This window comes from Cololabis saira, chromosome 2 (assembly GCF_033807715.1).
Source record: "Cololabis saira isolate AMF1-May2022 chromosome 2, fColSai1.1, whole genome shotgun sequence".
NCBI lineage: Eukaryota > Metazoa > Chordata > Actinopteri > Beloniformes > Belonidae > Cololabis > Cololabis saira.
This window is the reverse complement of record NC_084588.1, coordinates 53,159,866-53,176,920: the sequence shown is the minus strand read 5'-3', so window position 1 is coordinate 53,176,920 and position 17,055 is coordinate 53,159,866. Positions and strand designations below refer to the sequence as shown.

General features: G+C 38.8%; 1 protein-coding gene across 1 annotated transcript in view; it reads right to left on the bottom strand.

Annotated features, from left to right (window-relative positions):
* LOC133464921 (insulin-like growth factor 1 receptor) overlaps window positions 1-17,055 on the bottom strand; it is a 121,117-nt gene that overhangs the window by 4,937 nt on the left and 99,125 nt on the right. The window contains exons 12-20 of the mRNA XM_061747129.1: window positions 15,594-15,727; window positions 13,901-14,060; window positions 13,700-13,799; window positions 12,573-12,643; window positions 10,696-10,925; window positions 9,066-9,173; window positions 7,313-7,475; window positions 5,986-6,115; window positions 4,248-4,382 (exon numbers count right to left, since the gene is read on the bottom strand). Of these exons, the coding sequence (XP_061603113.1) occupies window positions 4,248-4,382; window positions 5,986-6,115; window positions 7,313-7,475; window positions 9,066-9,173; window positions 10,696-10,925; window positions 12,573-12,643; window positions 13,700-13,799; window positions 13,901-14,060; window positions 15,594-15,727 (1,231 nt within the window). The remainder of the gene's footprint in view (window positions 1-4,247; window positions 4,383-5,985; window positions 6,116-7,312; window positions 7,476-9,065; window positions 9,174-10,695; window positions 10,926-12,572; window positions 12,644-13,699; window positions 13,800-13,900; window positions 14,061-15,593; window positions 15,728-17,055) is intronic.

Below are 17,055 nucleotides of genomic sequence, written 5' to 3'. Positions count from 1 at the left end.
TCTGACCAAAGTGTTTAATGACGTATGTCTGAATAAACCAACGCTGGAAACTTGTCGGTCTCAGTTTTACTGGATCTCAGAGCTGCATTTGATCCAGTTGACCACAATATCTTATTTATATATGGAGAACTGGACAGGTCTTTCTGGAAGTGATACTACACTGGTTGAAAACGTACTTAGAGAACAGGAAGTACTTTGTGTTTACATCTGAGCAGACAAGAATCACATTTGGAGTTCCCCAAGGCTCCATCCTGGGACCTCTTCTGTTTAACATCTACAAGACTGTCTCAGAAAATTAGAATATTGTGATTTTCTGTAATGCAATTACAAAAACAAAAATGTCATCCATTCTGGATTCATTACAAATCAACTGAAATATTGCAAACCTTTTATTATTTTAATATTGCTGATCATGGCTTACAGCTTAAGAAAACTCAAATATCCTATCTCAAAAAAATTAGAATATTCTGGGAATCTTAATCTTAAACTGTAAGCCATAATCAGCAATATTAAAATAATAAAAGGCTTGCAATATTTCAGTTGATTTGTAATGAATCCAGAATGTATGACATTTTTGTTTTTTTAAATTGCATTACAGAAAATAAATAACTTTATCACAATATTCTAATTTTCTGAGACAGTCCTGTAAATAAACAGAAAATACAGCAGGTGCTTTAACTTATTCACTCATGTTTTATCCCCACGTGTGTCCTTTAACGGGTCACAGGAGAGTCTGGAGATCCTCCCAGCAGCCACCGGGGTAAACCATCGACCGGCTGCCAGTCCATCACAGAAACAAACAACTCTGTACAGCTGCAGGAGCTGAATCTGGTGACCTAACATGCTACGCTTTCGGACTGCGTGAGAAGGCCGAAGAACCACGAAAAAAAATGATCCATCGAGTCCACACAGACAGGCCTCAGCTGGGATTCAAACTGGCAACCTTCTAGAAAACGCTCCCCATCTGGTTCAGATCCGTGTGAGATGACGTGATCTTCTGTCCGTATGTCAGCTCCGTAGTTGTTACTTAAATTGCACAAGACCAATATCTGGAAACAAGCACTGGTTCAGATCTACTATTATTTATTTCTACTTTTTCTTCCCATGTGTTGGTGTTTTGTTCGTCCGTGTCGGCGTCCAGAGGTTCAGGGAGACGTGTCACCCCGTGCGTGATGGGACCTGCTGTGCTGCAGCTGCACTTAAACCAATGCTGCATAGACTTCTGTTTAACATTCATTACGTCCTTCTAATGAATCCAACAGGTTTACGGAGGTTTGATTAGAACAGGGGTCTAAACCCGCGGCTCTAGAGCTGCATGCGGCTCTTTAGCGCCGCCCTAGTGGCTCCCTGGAGCTTTTTCAAAAATGTTTGACCTTTTTTTCTTCTTTTCTTCAGGTTTTCTTTTTTTTGTTTTTTTTTCTTCTTTTTTCCTCTTTTTTTCCCTTTTTTTCTTCCTTCTTTTCTTTTTTCTTCCTTTTTCATCTCGACATTTCGACTTTTTTCTCGACATTTCGACTTTTTTCTCAACATTTCAACTTTTTTCTCGACATTTCGACTTTTTTCTCAACATTTTAACTTTTTTCTCGAGATTGTACTTCAACATTAATCTTGACATTAACTTTTTTCTCGACATTTCAACTTTTTTCTTGAAATTTCAACATTAAACTCGACATTTCGACTTTTTTCTCAACATTTCGACTTTTTTCTCGAAATTATATCAACATTATTCTCGACATTTCGACTTTTGTCTCGACATTTTAACTTTTTTCTCAAAATTGTACTTCAACATTAATCTTGACATTTCAACTTTTTTCTCGACATTTCGACTTTTTTCTCAACATTCCGACTTTTTTCTCGACATTTCGACTTTTTTCTCAACATTTCGATTTTTTTCTCGACATTTCAACTTTTTTCTCGACATTTCAACTTTTTTCTCGACATTTCAGCTTTTTTCTCGAAATTATTTCAACATTAAACTCGACATTTCGACTTTTTTCTCGACATTGCGACTTTTTTCTCAACATTTTAACTTTTTTCTCTAGATTGTACTTCAACATTAATCTTGACATTTCAACTTTTTTCTCGACATTTCGACTTTCACCATTTGCCTTCATTCTAAGGCTTACTGTATATACAAGACTTTTCATTTTCTGCGGCTCCAGACATATTTGTTTTTTTGTTTTTTTGGTCCAATATGGCTCTAAAACATTTTGGGTTTCCGACCCCTGGATTAGACGGTTCATCGTACGCCGGGTCCTCAGCTGTCGCCGGGGATGTTGTGTTTGATTGTAGCTGGTGTTTGATTGTGTTTGATTGTGTTTGATTGTAGCTGGTGTTTGATTGTAGCTGGGGTTTGATTGTAGCTGGTGTTTGATTGTAGCTGGTGTTTGATTGTAGCTGGTGTTTGTAGCTGGTGTTTGTTTGTAGCTGGTGTTTGATTGTAGCTGGTGTTTGATTGTAGCTGGTGTTTGATTGTAGCTGGTGTTTGACTGTAGCTGGTCTGCACCGCTGGGGTTTCCTGAATCAGTAACTGTGCTGATGTTGAAACACAAACCTCGCGTTTCTACAGGACACCTCAGTCAAACTGGATTTAAATAAATACACACCAGTTTATGGCACATTTCTGTTGTTCTGGATGTGTATGAACAAATATAATTAACATCTTAAATGTTAATAAAGGTCTCAGATCCGTATCAGTTCATCTTTTGCCACCAGAGGCGACTGGAAACGTTAAATCACAGCGACAAGGCAAGAATGGAAATAACTGTACATAACAAATATCGTTACCTCTCCTGCAAAGTCAGGCCTTTTAAGGTGGGGGGGTCTGTGGGCTCTAGTTTCTGATGAACTGAACAGTTTTGGGGTTCAGCTTTTATCCTGTGAGGTTTCTGCAGGACCGGTACTGAGACGGAGAAGCCGTTATATGTTCAGTCTTTGTCCTAAACTAAACTCACTGGCAAGAGCACAGATGTGACAGCAGCATCTGCTTCCCATCTGTGTTTTGGCATAAAAATATGTATCCTATAAGAAATGAGGCAACAGATGTGTCAACATCCAAAACTGTACAACGGCACCAGTCGTGGCCCCAGAAACTTCAGTAAATACGCTGCAATTAAGGAAACTTTCTCAGAGATATGCTCATGAAGTGTACGTTTTTTTCTTCTTTTTTTAACGGTAGATGTGAAACACCCTGAGACTGTTTCACATTGAGACCACACACACCCCCGAGCATAGAAGCTGGAGGGAAACATGCTAAGCTCACAGAGGGAGGTGGGAGCGTCGTTCATCACCAGTGTTGTGCTAGTTACTGAAAAATAGTAACTAGTTACCGTTACTAGTTACTTCATGAAAAAAGTAACTCAGTTAGTAACTCAGTTACTTAGACCAAAAAGTAATGCGTTACTATGAAAAGTAACTATTGAGTTACTTTAAATAAAAACATTATTTTAAATGCTCCATTAATTCCCTCTAGCCTTCATTTCAGCTGGTACTGTATGGATTTGCATTGTGCTTTGTGTTCTGCATTCTGATTGGTTAAATAGTCTCCCCGCTTCTTCACTTCCTGTATCAATAACGTTGGTTGCTTAGCAACAAGCTGAAAACGGCCAATAAGCTTCAGCAGCAGCTCAAGAACAGGAGTCTTTGATGAATCGTTCATTACAGTCTAAGATATAATCCATGGTGTCGGTTTATAAGAATATTTTTGCCCAGAAGAAAAAACAGCGACAAAACGACCGATAACTATTTTCTTCTCTCGAAAAAACTCACCTGCACCGCAGCTTTAGGAGAAAAAGACACTACAGAGTCCGGATGCAGCAGCATCAGAAGAGCAGTGGAATACGTGCGAGGCGGTTCTGATCTCTGCCATTTGAAGCCTTTTCAATTGTAAAAAGAATTTCACTTCCACAGGTTCTTTTTGGAACGTAACCACTGCGAAAAACCAGGGATTACTGTAATGACAATATCTCCACGTTGCGAACCTCGCCTTCTCTTGGCTCATGAACGTCATGTTTTTGAAAGGACACACACACACACACACACACTAGTTTCCTCCGGTTTCCGCATGTGGGGAAAAAAAGCTTCACTGTAGCCAGAAATAACGGAGTAACGCACCTTTGGTAACGGTAACTGCGTTACTGAATTTAAAAAGTAATGCGTTAGAGTATTAGTTACCGCAAAACTAATGGCGTTACTGTAACGTTAGTCCCAACACTGCTCATCACGGCGGGGTGTGCGTGTTTTCTTACAGCATGTCTGGACAGTTCTGCGGTTTCTCCAGCAGTCCTCCCTCCATCACGAAGCGAAGGACTTGTTCGTTGGACAGGCCTTGGTACGGCTGCTCCGCCAGGGTGGCGATCTCCCACAACACCACTCCAAACGACCTGGGGAGGGAGGGACGGAGGGAGGGACGGAGGGACGGACGGAGGGAGGGAGGGAGGGAGGGAGACAAGCGTTTCTTCCATTATCAGCGTGGCAGTCATTAGTGCTGGGCGGTATACCGGTTCATACCGGTTCATACCGAATACCGGTGTTTATTTTTCTTATGATATGAATGTTTCATATACCGTAATACCGGTGAGTATGTACAGTAGCTACACAACGTTGGGAACGTAGCGCCGCTGGACACTGTTTGTGAGGGGACTGTTTAGCAGCAGTGATGCACCGATTGTTCGGTAACTGAAATTGTTCGGCCGAAAATGCCAAAAAAACACTTTCGGTGTTCGGTGGAATAAGTGGGAAAAAAACCGAACAATTAATAACGGCGTTGTAATATAAGGAAATAGACTGGCCGCTCCCGTAACGGTTGCACCACAAACATAAATCGTTGGCCAACCAAAAAGTAACCACGTAAGAATTTTACCTAACATTCACCAGGAGGTGGAACCAAAACAACATAATGCTGGGAAATTAAAACATGTTCAGTTTTTTATGTTCAATAAATATTTTCTACCTTGTAATTTTGTAAAAGATCAGTCAAACAACACTTAAAGTCTTTAAGTGTTGTCTGACTGATTCTCTCACTTCATTAGAATCAGAAGTGCCGGCCATGCAAACCTGTATTTATACTAGTGTGGACATTAATGTTTTTCTACAATATTTCCTCCTCATGACAGTAAAATAGGCCATTCTAAGTCAATTTACTGCAGCAATTCCTTTCCAAATTATTAGAAAATGTGGTTAACACCCAGTTGTGCATGAAAAAAAAAATACCGTGATATACCGTGAAACCGATATAATTCTGAAAAATACCGTGATATAAATTTTTGGTCATACCGCCCAGTACTAGCAGTCATCATATATTATTTTTGGAAACAACGTGCAGGAAGAATGAGACCAGAGCGTGTGTTTGCAGGCGTGCGTTTGCAGGCGTGTGTTTGCAGGCGTGTGTTTGCAGGCGTGTGTTTGTTGCAGGCGTGTGTTTGTTGCAGGCGTGTGTTTGTTGCAGGCGTGTGTTTGTTGCAGGCGTGCGTTTGCAGGCGTGCGTTTGCAGGCGTGCGTTTGCAGGCGTGCGTTTGCAGGCGTGTGTTTGCAGGCGTGTGTTTGCAGGCGTGTGTTTGCAGGCGTGTGTTTGCAGGCGTGTGTTTGCAGGCGTGTGTTTGCAGGCGTGTGTTTGCAGGCGTGTGTTTGCAGGCGTGTGTTTGCAGGCGTGTGTTTGCAGGCGTGTGTTTGCAGGCGTGTGTTTGCAGGAGTGTGTTTGCAGGCGTGTGTTTGCAGGCGTGTGTTTGCAGGCGTGTGTTTGCAGGCGTGTGTTTGCAGGCGTGTGTTTGCAGGCGTGTGTTTGCAGGCGTGTGTTTGCAGGCGTGTGTTTGCAGGCGTGTGTTTGCAGGAGTGTGTTTGCAGGCGTGTGTGTGCAGGCGTGTGTTTGCAGGCGTGTGTTTGCAGGCGTGTGTTTGCAGGAGTGTGTTTGCAGGCGTGTGTTTGCAGGCGCAGGAGTGTGTTTGCAGGCGTGTGTTTGCAGGCGTGTGTTTGCAGGCGTCTGCTCACCAGACGTCCGAGTTGGTGGTGAAGACTCCGTCCTTCAGGGACTCGGGGGACATCCAGCGCACCGGCAGCAGACCTTTCCCACCTTTGCGGTAGTAATCCGTCTCGTAGATGTCTCTGGTCATGCCAAAGTCTAGACAGAAGGGCACAGGAGCAAACACATAAAACATCCCCAAGAGGTTGGTGGATTCAAAAGGTGAACTAAACGTGGCAGCATTTCAAAATAGTTTACCGTATTGACCCGAATATAAGACGACCCTGATTATAAGACGACCCCCTCTTTTTTAAGACTCAAGTTTGAAAAAAGACTTTTTGAACACCAAATTAAATTTTTATACAGAAAATAATGACAGTACATCTGAAACAAATGATTATAACAATATATTCGAGAGAAAAAGCATGTTATTTTGCCTCATTGAAATCATCATTTTGAAGTTTGTATCATAACTTCTCCTCAGCTGCCGGTTCACCTGCCAAACTTCCACCCACTTTTCTCCAGATTGTCGCTACGTTTCTCCACTTTCTGTTATCTCTTCTCTTATTTTCTTCTCTTTTCTTTCTTATACTATTTTTTATTTTTCTTCTTCGTGCTACTGCTATTTTTATTTTTTCGTTGACAAAAGCAACTTTACGCCACTGTCACTTTGAAGGTTCCTAAAATGTTCCTGATTATTTCAAGGCTTTTAAGAATAAATGGTATTCTTGAAATAAAAGTTCTCAAATTTGTTCTTGAATTTTTTCTTAACTTTAAGACAACCTTGACCTGTCTTAAAATTTCTTCTGTGAAAAGGTAATAATAATAATAATAATAATAATAAGACTCTAATATCACCTTTTTCAACACATTTTAGACAAGTTTAGACTAGTAGGTCATAGTTTGAGGATATACTTTGTATTTAATTACACAAAGAGCCTGTTAACTGTTTGTTAGCATGTTTGTTAGTGTGGTAGTTAATTATTATTAATTTTCCCCAATAGTATTTTTTTTCTCACATTAATCTAATCCACCATAACCTTGAAAAGTGCATCTCTTTTTCTCCTTCTCCATGTTTAGTGAGTGACTGACAGTTAAGACCAAACTACCTATAAATTTGGTTTGTTGGCGCGCGCAATGCAATTACATATTTTAAGAAGTTCTCAAGTAGGAAAAATAAGAAATTGGTAAGAAATGACAGTTCTTAAGACGGTTCTTAAGAAAATATTGAGGAATTGCACTTAAGAACTTTCTTATGAACTTCTTAATTTTAGATCTTAAGACATTTCTTAAGATGGTTCTTAAGAACATATTGGTGAATCCGACCCCTGGTTCTCTGCTGAAAGTGATTTTTACCTCCTATCTTCACAGCAAAGTCCTCGGCCACCATGCAGTTCCTGGCCGCCAGGTCGCGGTGGACGAACTTGTTGGCGTTGAGGTACGCCATGCCGTCGGCGATCTGTCCCGCCATCTGCAGCATCTTCTTCAGAGGAGGCAGAGACAGGCTGGACCACTGCTGCTGCAGAAACACACACACGGGAAGACGGGAGTTCAACATTACTGCATTCACACACGTCACACAGCTTTGCTGAGCTCTTCATCTGAATATAAATTGAGGCCTAATAAATACTTCCATCTGTAACGTTGGCTTCTTTTTCCTGGTTGGAGGATTGATTGTCTCAAAGTTGGAAAGTTCAGACTTTCCTCGCTGCATAAATTGGTCATTTCAGTTACAAAAAGGACCGTGCACACAAAGTTCCCACAATTTAACCTAGTAAACAGCCACAAGAAAATAAATAGATGACCACTTTGTTAAATTAGACGAGACATCGCTGCGATGTGTCCTCACAGTTCAGTTGTGGTTAACAAAAGACACAATCTTCCTCCGCTCAGAAGAAACTAGTACCGTTTTGCGGTTCCGTTTTGAGCTCTGAACTTTTACTTCTGTAAGGCTGGTGTAGAGTTAAGCCTTACCTTATTAAATTAAACCTTTTTGGGGTGGTGAGTAGGATAAACACGGGGAAACTTCTGCTGAGTTCCAGTGTACTTTAATGTCCCTCAACAGTGTAGGATTTTAGAACATCAACACAGCACCTAGTGCCGTACTGTAGCGTATCACTCCGCCCAATCTAAAACAGACTAATCACTACAGATAAACTGACTAGAGTAATTATAGTCTCTGATTTACATCAGAATATAAAGAATATATTTATAAAATAATCAACCCTGAATTACCAAAATAACTTTAACAAAAATAAATCTCCTCTTACACTTATAAGGTGAGCATGAATCAATCTTTTTATGATGTAAAATTGTATGTATTTATTTACTTTTATTTATTTATTTAATTTTAGTTGTTAAATTTCTGGAAAAGAAAAAAGTCAAATCATAAATGAGAGAAACTATTCAGTTTGTGGCTAAATATTTTTATTGTATGAAACTGAAGATGCATAATGCAAACCTGACATTTACTTTTAGTTCAGTTTGTGGAAAATGGTTGGCCTGGCTTTCTCTTTAAAACTTAAACAGTTATAAAGCATTACAAACTGTAACAATAGGACAAACGTACAGCATTGTTTTGTATTTTGTGTCTTTCAAATAAAAAACAATTTATTCCAGTAATATGTTCCTCATTCAAAGTTGTTAAAAAAATACTGCTATAATATCGTATCGTTATCGTGAGATTAGTGTATCGTTACACCCCTAGTACTGAGAGACATTAGATTGCTACTAACTTAATTTAGAAGTACAACAATAACCCCAAACCCACGACCAAAAGTGGAAAGAAATGTCCTCAGTAGAAAAGTAGGACTGAGATCTGATGCAGATGCAGAGTTAAGTCTGAACCGCGGGACAGATGCTCCGACCAAAACACCACCGGGCTGCAAAGTGAAGCGACACTAAATCTTGATTTGATTTGTCTTTCTTATACTTTGAGATAATTTACTTGATAAATAAAAGCAGATTGTGCTATTTAGTTCTGGGCTTGGATTAATTCTCACTGTTTGGAAGAAAATGTTCTTCACAGCGCTAAAAGGAAAAAAAAAAGCCCCCCCTAAAGTCCTAAAGACTTTGTTCTGCCGTTGTCTGCGTGACAACCATCTGCTACCTCTTTGGGCCGCAGCGAGCGCAAGTAACTCTTCAGGTCTCCTCTTGTCATCAGCTCCATGATGACCAGAGTGGGTTGGCCCTGGGAGACGACCCCCAGGAGGCGGACCTGCAACAAACACAACACGCCACATCATCGTCTCCGTGCCGTGCAGCACGTTTCTGCAGCAGAGCTTCTATGGAGCCAAATCAAGGCCAAAAGTTTTGCTAATTTCAAAATAAAATTTGAACCTGAAAATTATTTTTTACAGTTTCAATTTTTTTTTTTTCGGTATCAGATCTTTTTCTCAGTTTCAGAACTTTTTTTTCAGTTTCAAATCTTTTTTTCAGTTTCAGATCCTTTTTTTCCAGTTTCACATCTTTTTTTTCAGTTTCACATCTTTTTTTTCGGTTTCACTTCTTTTTTTCAGTTTCAAATCTTTTTTTTTCAGTTTCAAATCTTTTTTTTTCAGTTTCAAATCCTTTTTTTTTCAGTTTCAAATTTTTTTTTTCAGTTTCACTTCTTTTTTTTAGTTTCAAATATATTTTTTTTCAGTTTCAAATATTTTTTTTTCAGTTTCACTTCTTTTTTTCAGTTTCACTTCTTTTTTTCAGTTTCACTTCTTTTTTCCAGTTTCACTTCTTTTTTTTAGTTTCAAATATTTTTTTTTCAGTTTCAAATATTTTTTTTCAGTTTCACTTTTTTTTTTCCAGTTTCAAATATTTTTTTCAGTTTCAGATCTTTTTTTGCAGTTTCACTTCTTTTTTTTTTAGTTTCAAATCTTTTTTTTCAGTTTCAGAACTTTTTTTTCAGTTTCAAATCTTTTTTTTCAGTTTCCGATCTTTTTTTCAGTTTCAGACTTTTGGCCCCAATCTGGCGTAGGGGGCGTGGCATCAACTGAGAGGGGCGTGGCATCTTGAGTGACAGCAGAGAGAAGGCGGGGGACGTTCCTCAGTCATGTTGCCTTCAGGAAACGTAGGTTGCAGAAGTTATCAGTAGAAGTGATTCAACACTGTATATACACCATATTCACGTGATTGGCAGTGGAAAAAACTGATATTAGTGACACATTTCTGTTTAAAAAGCTGTTTTAGACCGTACTTGGTAGTATGTGGAAGTGGGAAATGTCAAACTTTAAAGTGTGGCTGTTGAACTGTACAGTCTGGCATAGTTTATTGCTTTTATACTGCGATTGGTGCCAAGTATGGTCTAAAACAGCTTTTTAAACAGAAATGTGTCACCATTGTCAGTTTTTTCCACTGCCAATCACGTGAATATAGTGTATATACAGTGTTGAATCTCAGTTGATGCCACGCCCCCTACGCCAGATCGGGGCATAAAGTCTGAAACTGAAAAAAAAAGATTTGAAACTGAAAAAAAAAGATTTGAAACTGAAAAAAAAGAGGTGAAACTGAAAAAAAGAAGTGAAACTGAAAAAAAAAGATTTGAAACTGAAAAAAAAGAGGTGAAACTGAAAAAAAGAAGTGAAACTGAAAAAAAAGATTTGAAACTGAAAAAAAAGAAGTGAAACTGAAAAAAAAGAAGTGAAACTGAAAAAAAAAATTTTATTTTCAAATTAGCAAAACTTTGGGCCTTGATTTGCCTCTATAAGCTTCTCCCATCTGCTCCATCTCCAGGTGTCTGCACGTACCACGTGGTGGCAGTTGAACTCCTTCATGACCGAGGCCTCGTTCAGGAACTCGATCCTCTCCCTCATGCTGGCCGACTCGTTGACCGTCTTGATGGCCACGCGGGTCTCGGGCTCGTCCTTGACCACGCCCTTGGCCATGCCCTCGTACACCATGCCGAAGGAGCCCTGGCCGAGCTCGCGGCTCAGGCAGATCTTCTCCCGCGCCACCTCCCACTCGTCCGGCACGTACACTTCACAGGAGACACAAACTCAGCTCAGTGTTCAAACTCTAAATTCTTTCAGTATATGACATAAATATTCATCAGATATGTGTGTTTTTATACAAACATATGTTTTTGCCTTTTTTTTTCCACTATCGTTTAGTAATTTTTTCACATATAATTCTCAAATACATTCATATAATACTAGACAGGTTAATCAGGTTAATCATCTTCATCTTCCTTTTTATAAAACATTATCAAAAGCTCTGCTTCTCTAGAGATTTTTAAAAGAAATTTATCATCTCATTTAATTCACATTTAAAAAATGTCATAAGGTTTCTTTGTTGATTTTTTGTGTGTTGATGATCTGTAATTATCAGTGTTGAGGTAGTTACCCAAAAAAAGTAATCCATTACATATTACTAGTTACTTTTTAAAAAAGTAATCCCTTACACTACTTAGTTACTGGTTGCTGAAAGTAACTAGTTACATTACTAGTTACATTACTTTTGGATTACTCCGCAAAATCACCTGAGCTGCACCAGAACTCGATTCCCAATGAACAACATTTACAGGACTGTCTCAGAAAATTAGAATATTGTGATAAAGTTCTTTATTTTCTGTAATGCAATTACAAAAACAAAAATGTCATACATTCTGGATTCATTACAAATCAACTGAAATATTGCAAGCCTTTTATTATTTTAATATTGCGGATCATGGCTTACAGCTTAAGAAAACTCAAATATCCTATCTCAAAAAATTAGAATATTCTGGGAATCTTAATCTTAAACTGTAAACCATAATCAGCAATATTAAAATAATAAAAGGCTTGCAATATTTCAGTTGATTTGTAATGAATCCAGAATGTATGACATTTTTTTTTTAATTGCATAACAGAAAATAAAGAACTTTATCACAATATTCTAATTTTCTGAGACAGTCCTGTAGTTGGAACCTTATTACTGCAGTGCCCAGATCAGCACCAGAAGTCCCGTAAAATCCTGTCAAATCACGAAAAATCCCGTAAAATCACGTTAAAGGCTGATCTATGGTTCTGCGTTACACCAACGCAGAGCCTACGGCGTACGGTGTGCGTAGCTCTGCGTTGATTTAACACAGAACCATAAATCAGCCTTAAGTCAGACAAGTGTTGCGCAACGCGTGAAGACGCATGAAAGAGTTTGATTTTCTTTTCTGTTCTCCTGTTCTACATGTAGCTGAAAAGCTTAAAGTAACTAAAGTAACGTATTTTTTTTTGTCTTAGAGTAACTATAACGGGATTACCCAAATTACAACTGTAACGCGTTACATTACTGCGTTACTGGCGAATGTAATCTCGTTAGAGTAACGCGTTACTTTGTACCGCGTTACACCCAACACTGGTAACTATTTAGTCAAACCTTCTTTGTTTTTTGTTGATAGTCTTCGTCTTGTTGTGTTTTTGTTTTTGATTTTTTGTAATTACTGTTTTACTTCCTAAATTGAGGGGAGGTTTCGCTGCATAAGCCCGTTGGCTTTTTCACCTCTCCTGTCACACTTGTTTTACTATTTTGATTGCAAGTGTTACTTTTATTGTGTGCAAACAAATAAAATTTAAAAATTTAAAAAAATTAAAAAGAATTGTTCAGGTGGATCCGCGCGTCCCGCCAGAGTCGTCACGCGGGTGTAACTCACTTTCCGCAGCGCTGAAGTACTCCGGGTTGACGGAGGCGTACAGGACTCCGTTCCCCAGACGGTCGCTGTTCCTGTTCAGAAACAAAAGGCTCTCAGCAGTACTCCAGTTGTAAAAAACAATCAGGGGGGATGGTGGATTTTATCATATGGGGACTGATAATTTGTGCTGATTACAAATAATACTGTATAATATATTAGAAATAATAGCAGTGACCAAAACAGCTGCAGAAATACTGCAGGAATGACATAGCAGCAGTTAAATGCAGCCTTCTGTAAGCTTTAAATATCCACTGGGCTTACATCAAATACATCAAAACACAACAATAAAAAACACTTTTCTGAACTTATCAATATGACTCTGTCCTTCACAGGATAAGTAACATGGATCACTGCAAAAACTCACAATCTTAACAAGAATATTTGTCTTATTTCTAGTTAAAATGTCTCATTTTAGTAAAAAAAAATCTCATTACACTTAAAACAAGACTCATCACTGGAAAAAACATCAATTTTCACCTGTTTCAAGTAGATTTTCACTTAAAATAAGTAGAAAAATCTGCCAGTGGAACAAGATTTATATACCGTATTGTCTGGACTATAAGCCACTACTTTTTTCATAGGTTTTCAGCCGTGCAGCTTATACAAAGGTTTCTATTCTGTGGATTTTTCTTCCACCGCTCGGGGCGCTCTAACCGGAATTAGAATCAAAACTAAGACAAAATAAATGCAAAGAAGAATACGCTACTTCTTCTTTAGCAGATAGAAGTAGAAGCAGATTTCAAACAGATAAATAGATAAATAAATAGCGGTTATTTTCTCTTGGTTCTGTCCCGTTTTAATCAGCAAAGTTGCTGCCGTGTTAAAAGACACTGTTAGGAAAGATCTATTTAGGTACAAACATGTACATCATTTACAGTTCAGAATCCTTCTGTACATGTAGTAAATATCTAATCTAACAACATAGATATCTGCGGCTGAAATATCTTCTTTTTTTTTTTTAAATAGAGCAGGTGCGGCTTATAGTCCAGAAAATACGTTATCGTGACATGACCAGCATTTTCGTTAGGTTCGTTGAACGATATTTAGTCATGATTTTCGTGGATGAAAGCAACTTGACAGGCTCAAACCTTTTCCTGTTGAGGACGACCAGCATGGCGGCCATGCAGCAGATCAGGACCACGATGGCGATGGGAACGAAGATGGCGGCGTAGAGCACGCTCTCATACCCTGTGGAGTCGAGCAGCTCGGTTAATTAAAAGTCCTCAATGTTGTCTTAGGAAATGAAATGTGGATGCAGAAAGGTGCGTGGAAGTGTTTTTGCTCCTCACGTTCGGCCACGTAGAGATCCAGCGTCGGGGTCCAGGAGCCGTTCCCGGCCAGGGACGTGGCTCTCACCCGGACAGAGTAGTTTCCTGGGCTCAGGTTGGACAGACGGACACCTCGCTGGGCCTGGTACAGCTGTCTGGATACACACTCGTGCTTCTCCGTCTGAGACACACACACACACACACACACACACATTACTCAGGTAGAAGTATAGATACTAGAGTTTAAAAATACTCCTGTAGAAGTTGAAGTATCAACTCAAGTTTTTTACTCAAGTAAAAGTATAAAAGTACTGGTTTCAAAACTACTTAAAGTATAAAAGTAAAAGTAATGTAAGGGGGAAAAAGCCATTAAGGACAAAAGCCATTGAAAATGAATGTATCTTAGTATAATGCAAATATATTAAAGAACCATATATGTACTGTATTTTCCACACTATAAGGCTAATAATTTTCTCAAAAACCGGCAGTGTGCCTTATATATGATCATTACGGTAATTTCTGTTACTGTAGTCAGGGGGATTGTGGGTAATGTAGTCAGGGGGATTGTGGGTAATGTAGTAAGTGTCGCCGAAGTAACGGCGCTAAAAACGTCAGGAATCATCACAGACGTTCAAAACAACAGCAGCGACGCTGACTCACATAATGGAGACTTTGACGAGACGGAGAAAAGCTGGTTTTTATTTTGTTAATAAAGTTTGACATACGGTACTTTTCTTCTTGTTTTTTTTTTTTTTGCATTTACTGTAGGATTTTGTAGCATTTCCTGTAGCAGCTCCATCAGGTAGATACGTAACTCAACCCCAGCCACTATAGTACGGTATTTTACCAGATATTTAGTGCCTTATAATGCGGAAAATACGGTACTATTGAGCATTAACATGTGTTAATATAAATATATTAAAGAAGCATATATGTGTACTATTGAGCATTAACATGTGTTTCAGAGAGCAGCAGATATGATGACTAGTTGCCTATAAGTATTGTAATGGTGCAAAAAGTCAAACTTCATGTTCATGTTATCATTTATCCTAACCTTTATTGGAATGTACATCCAAGTTTAGTTGCAGGAATCTGAGGGAACGGATGTAAGAACAAAACTGGACAAGAACATCTGAAACAACCACAACCAAATTCACTCTATCCGGATGGAGCAATTTAACTGGATAGTTTTTATTAAAGGCCCAAATGAAATAGAGTAACGAGGCTGTTTTTAAAATGTAAGGAGTAAAAAGTACAGATAATTGCGTGAAAATGTAAGGAGTAAAAGTAAAAAGTCGTCTGAAAAATAATTACTCCAGTGAAGTATAGATAACCAAACTTTCTACTTAAGTAAGGTAAGGAAGTATTTGTACTTTGTTACTCGACACCTCTGCAAACACACACACACACATTAGTGTGGAGCGAGGAGCCAAACAGCTGCAAGCCTGCTGTTTTTATGCTGTTTTTATTTTGCACTTTTCAAATCAGGGCCAGAGTGAACGGAGCCAGGTCCGTTCTGCCTCCTGACTGATTCAATACATCAGTAAATATTAGTCTGAACTCGTCTCTGAAGTAGCTGAGCAGCCAGCATGTTCTTGACGGCTTACTGTAAATGTCTTCCCTCGTTGCTTTATTAAGCACTTGAGTAAGTCGTTTTAGGTTTTGGAGTTATTAACGATCCCTGGATCTGAGTGAGACCAGACAGCTGTCGTACCTCGGCGGCCAGCTTGAACTTGATCTCATACATGAGGATGAGGCCGTTGGGGTGCGGCGGCTCGGGCCAGCGCAGGAACACCCACTCCTCGTGGCCTTCCCACGTCACCGGGCCGGGGATGTCATCGGCCTTTTCTGCAGATTTACGGAGAACAAAAAAGGCCAGTGAGGTTACTGCCGACGTGGCGTTTTCTTCTGGCTGCCGCGGCGCGTGAAGCCGAGCATCCAGCAGCCGCCCCGTGATGACAAACTTTACTTTACTGTATTTATTTCTCAGGACAATGCACATTGATGAACATATATACACACGTGGACAAAATTGTTGGTACCCCTCAGTTAAAGAAGGAAAAACCCACAACTCTCACTGAAATCACTTGAAACTTACAAAAGTAACAATAAATAAAAATGTATTGAAAATTAAATAATCAAAATCAGCCATTACTTTTGAATTGTTGATTAACATAATTATATTAAAAAAAAAACTAATGAAATAGGGCTGGACAAAAATGATGGTACCCATAACTTAATATTTTGTTGTTCCAGCCCTATTTCATTAGTTGTTTTTTTTTATAATTATGTTAATCAACAATTCAAAAGTAATGGCTGATTTTGATTATTTAATTTTCAATAAATTTTTATTTATTGTTACTTTTGTAAGTTTCAAGTGATTTCAGTGAGAATTGTGGGTTTTTCCTTCTTTAACTGAGGGGTACCAACAATTTTGTCCACGTGTGTACATATGTAAATGTGCCAGATTGTAGCACAAGGCTAGTTTCCATCTGTAGTCCAATAAAGGCAGGTAAGGTGTTAAAAGCTGAAAAGGTAAAAATGCAATAAGAAAAAGAAAACAGAAACAAAGACAAGTACAATTAGTAAAATGAGAATGAAAAAAAAAAAGTTAGTAGGTAGGAGGAGGCCCAAACACACATTAGGTGTGTGCACACATTTGTTGTTGTGCACACATTTATCTGATTTTTAAAAGTTGTTAAAGAAGGGCATTCCCTTATGTGTGCTAGGAATGGGTGATATTTTACCGTTCACGATTTACCGTCAAAAAAATTCCCCACGGTAAGAATTTGTATCTCACGGTAAAAACGATAAATTCCCGTTGATGACGTTTTTGTGTAAAACTGATTTATGGTTCTGCGTTAAATCCACGCACAACGTACGTGAAGGAAGGAAGGAAGGAAGGAAGGAAGGAAGGAAGGAAGGAAGGAAGGAAGGAAGGAAGGAAGGAAGAAAGAAAGAAAGAAGGATAAATTCCCGTTGATACGTGTTTGTGTAACAAACATGGCGGATCTGAGTCATTTAATTGGTGTAGTTTAGTAGTATTTAGTATTCTTTTAGAGCAGATTTATAGTTAAAAAGGTGGAGTTGAATTGGTATTTGTTTTATCGTTATTGGGATAAATGCCAGAAATTATCGTGATACATTTTTAAGTCCATACCGCCCATCCCTAGTAC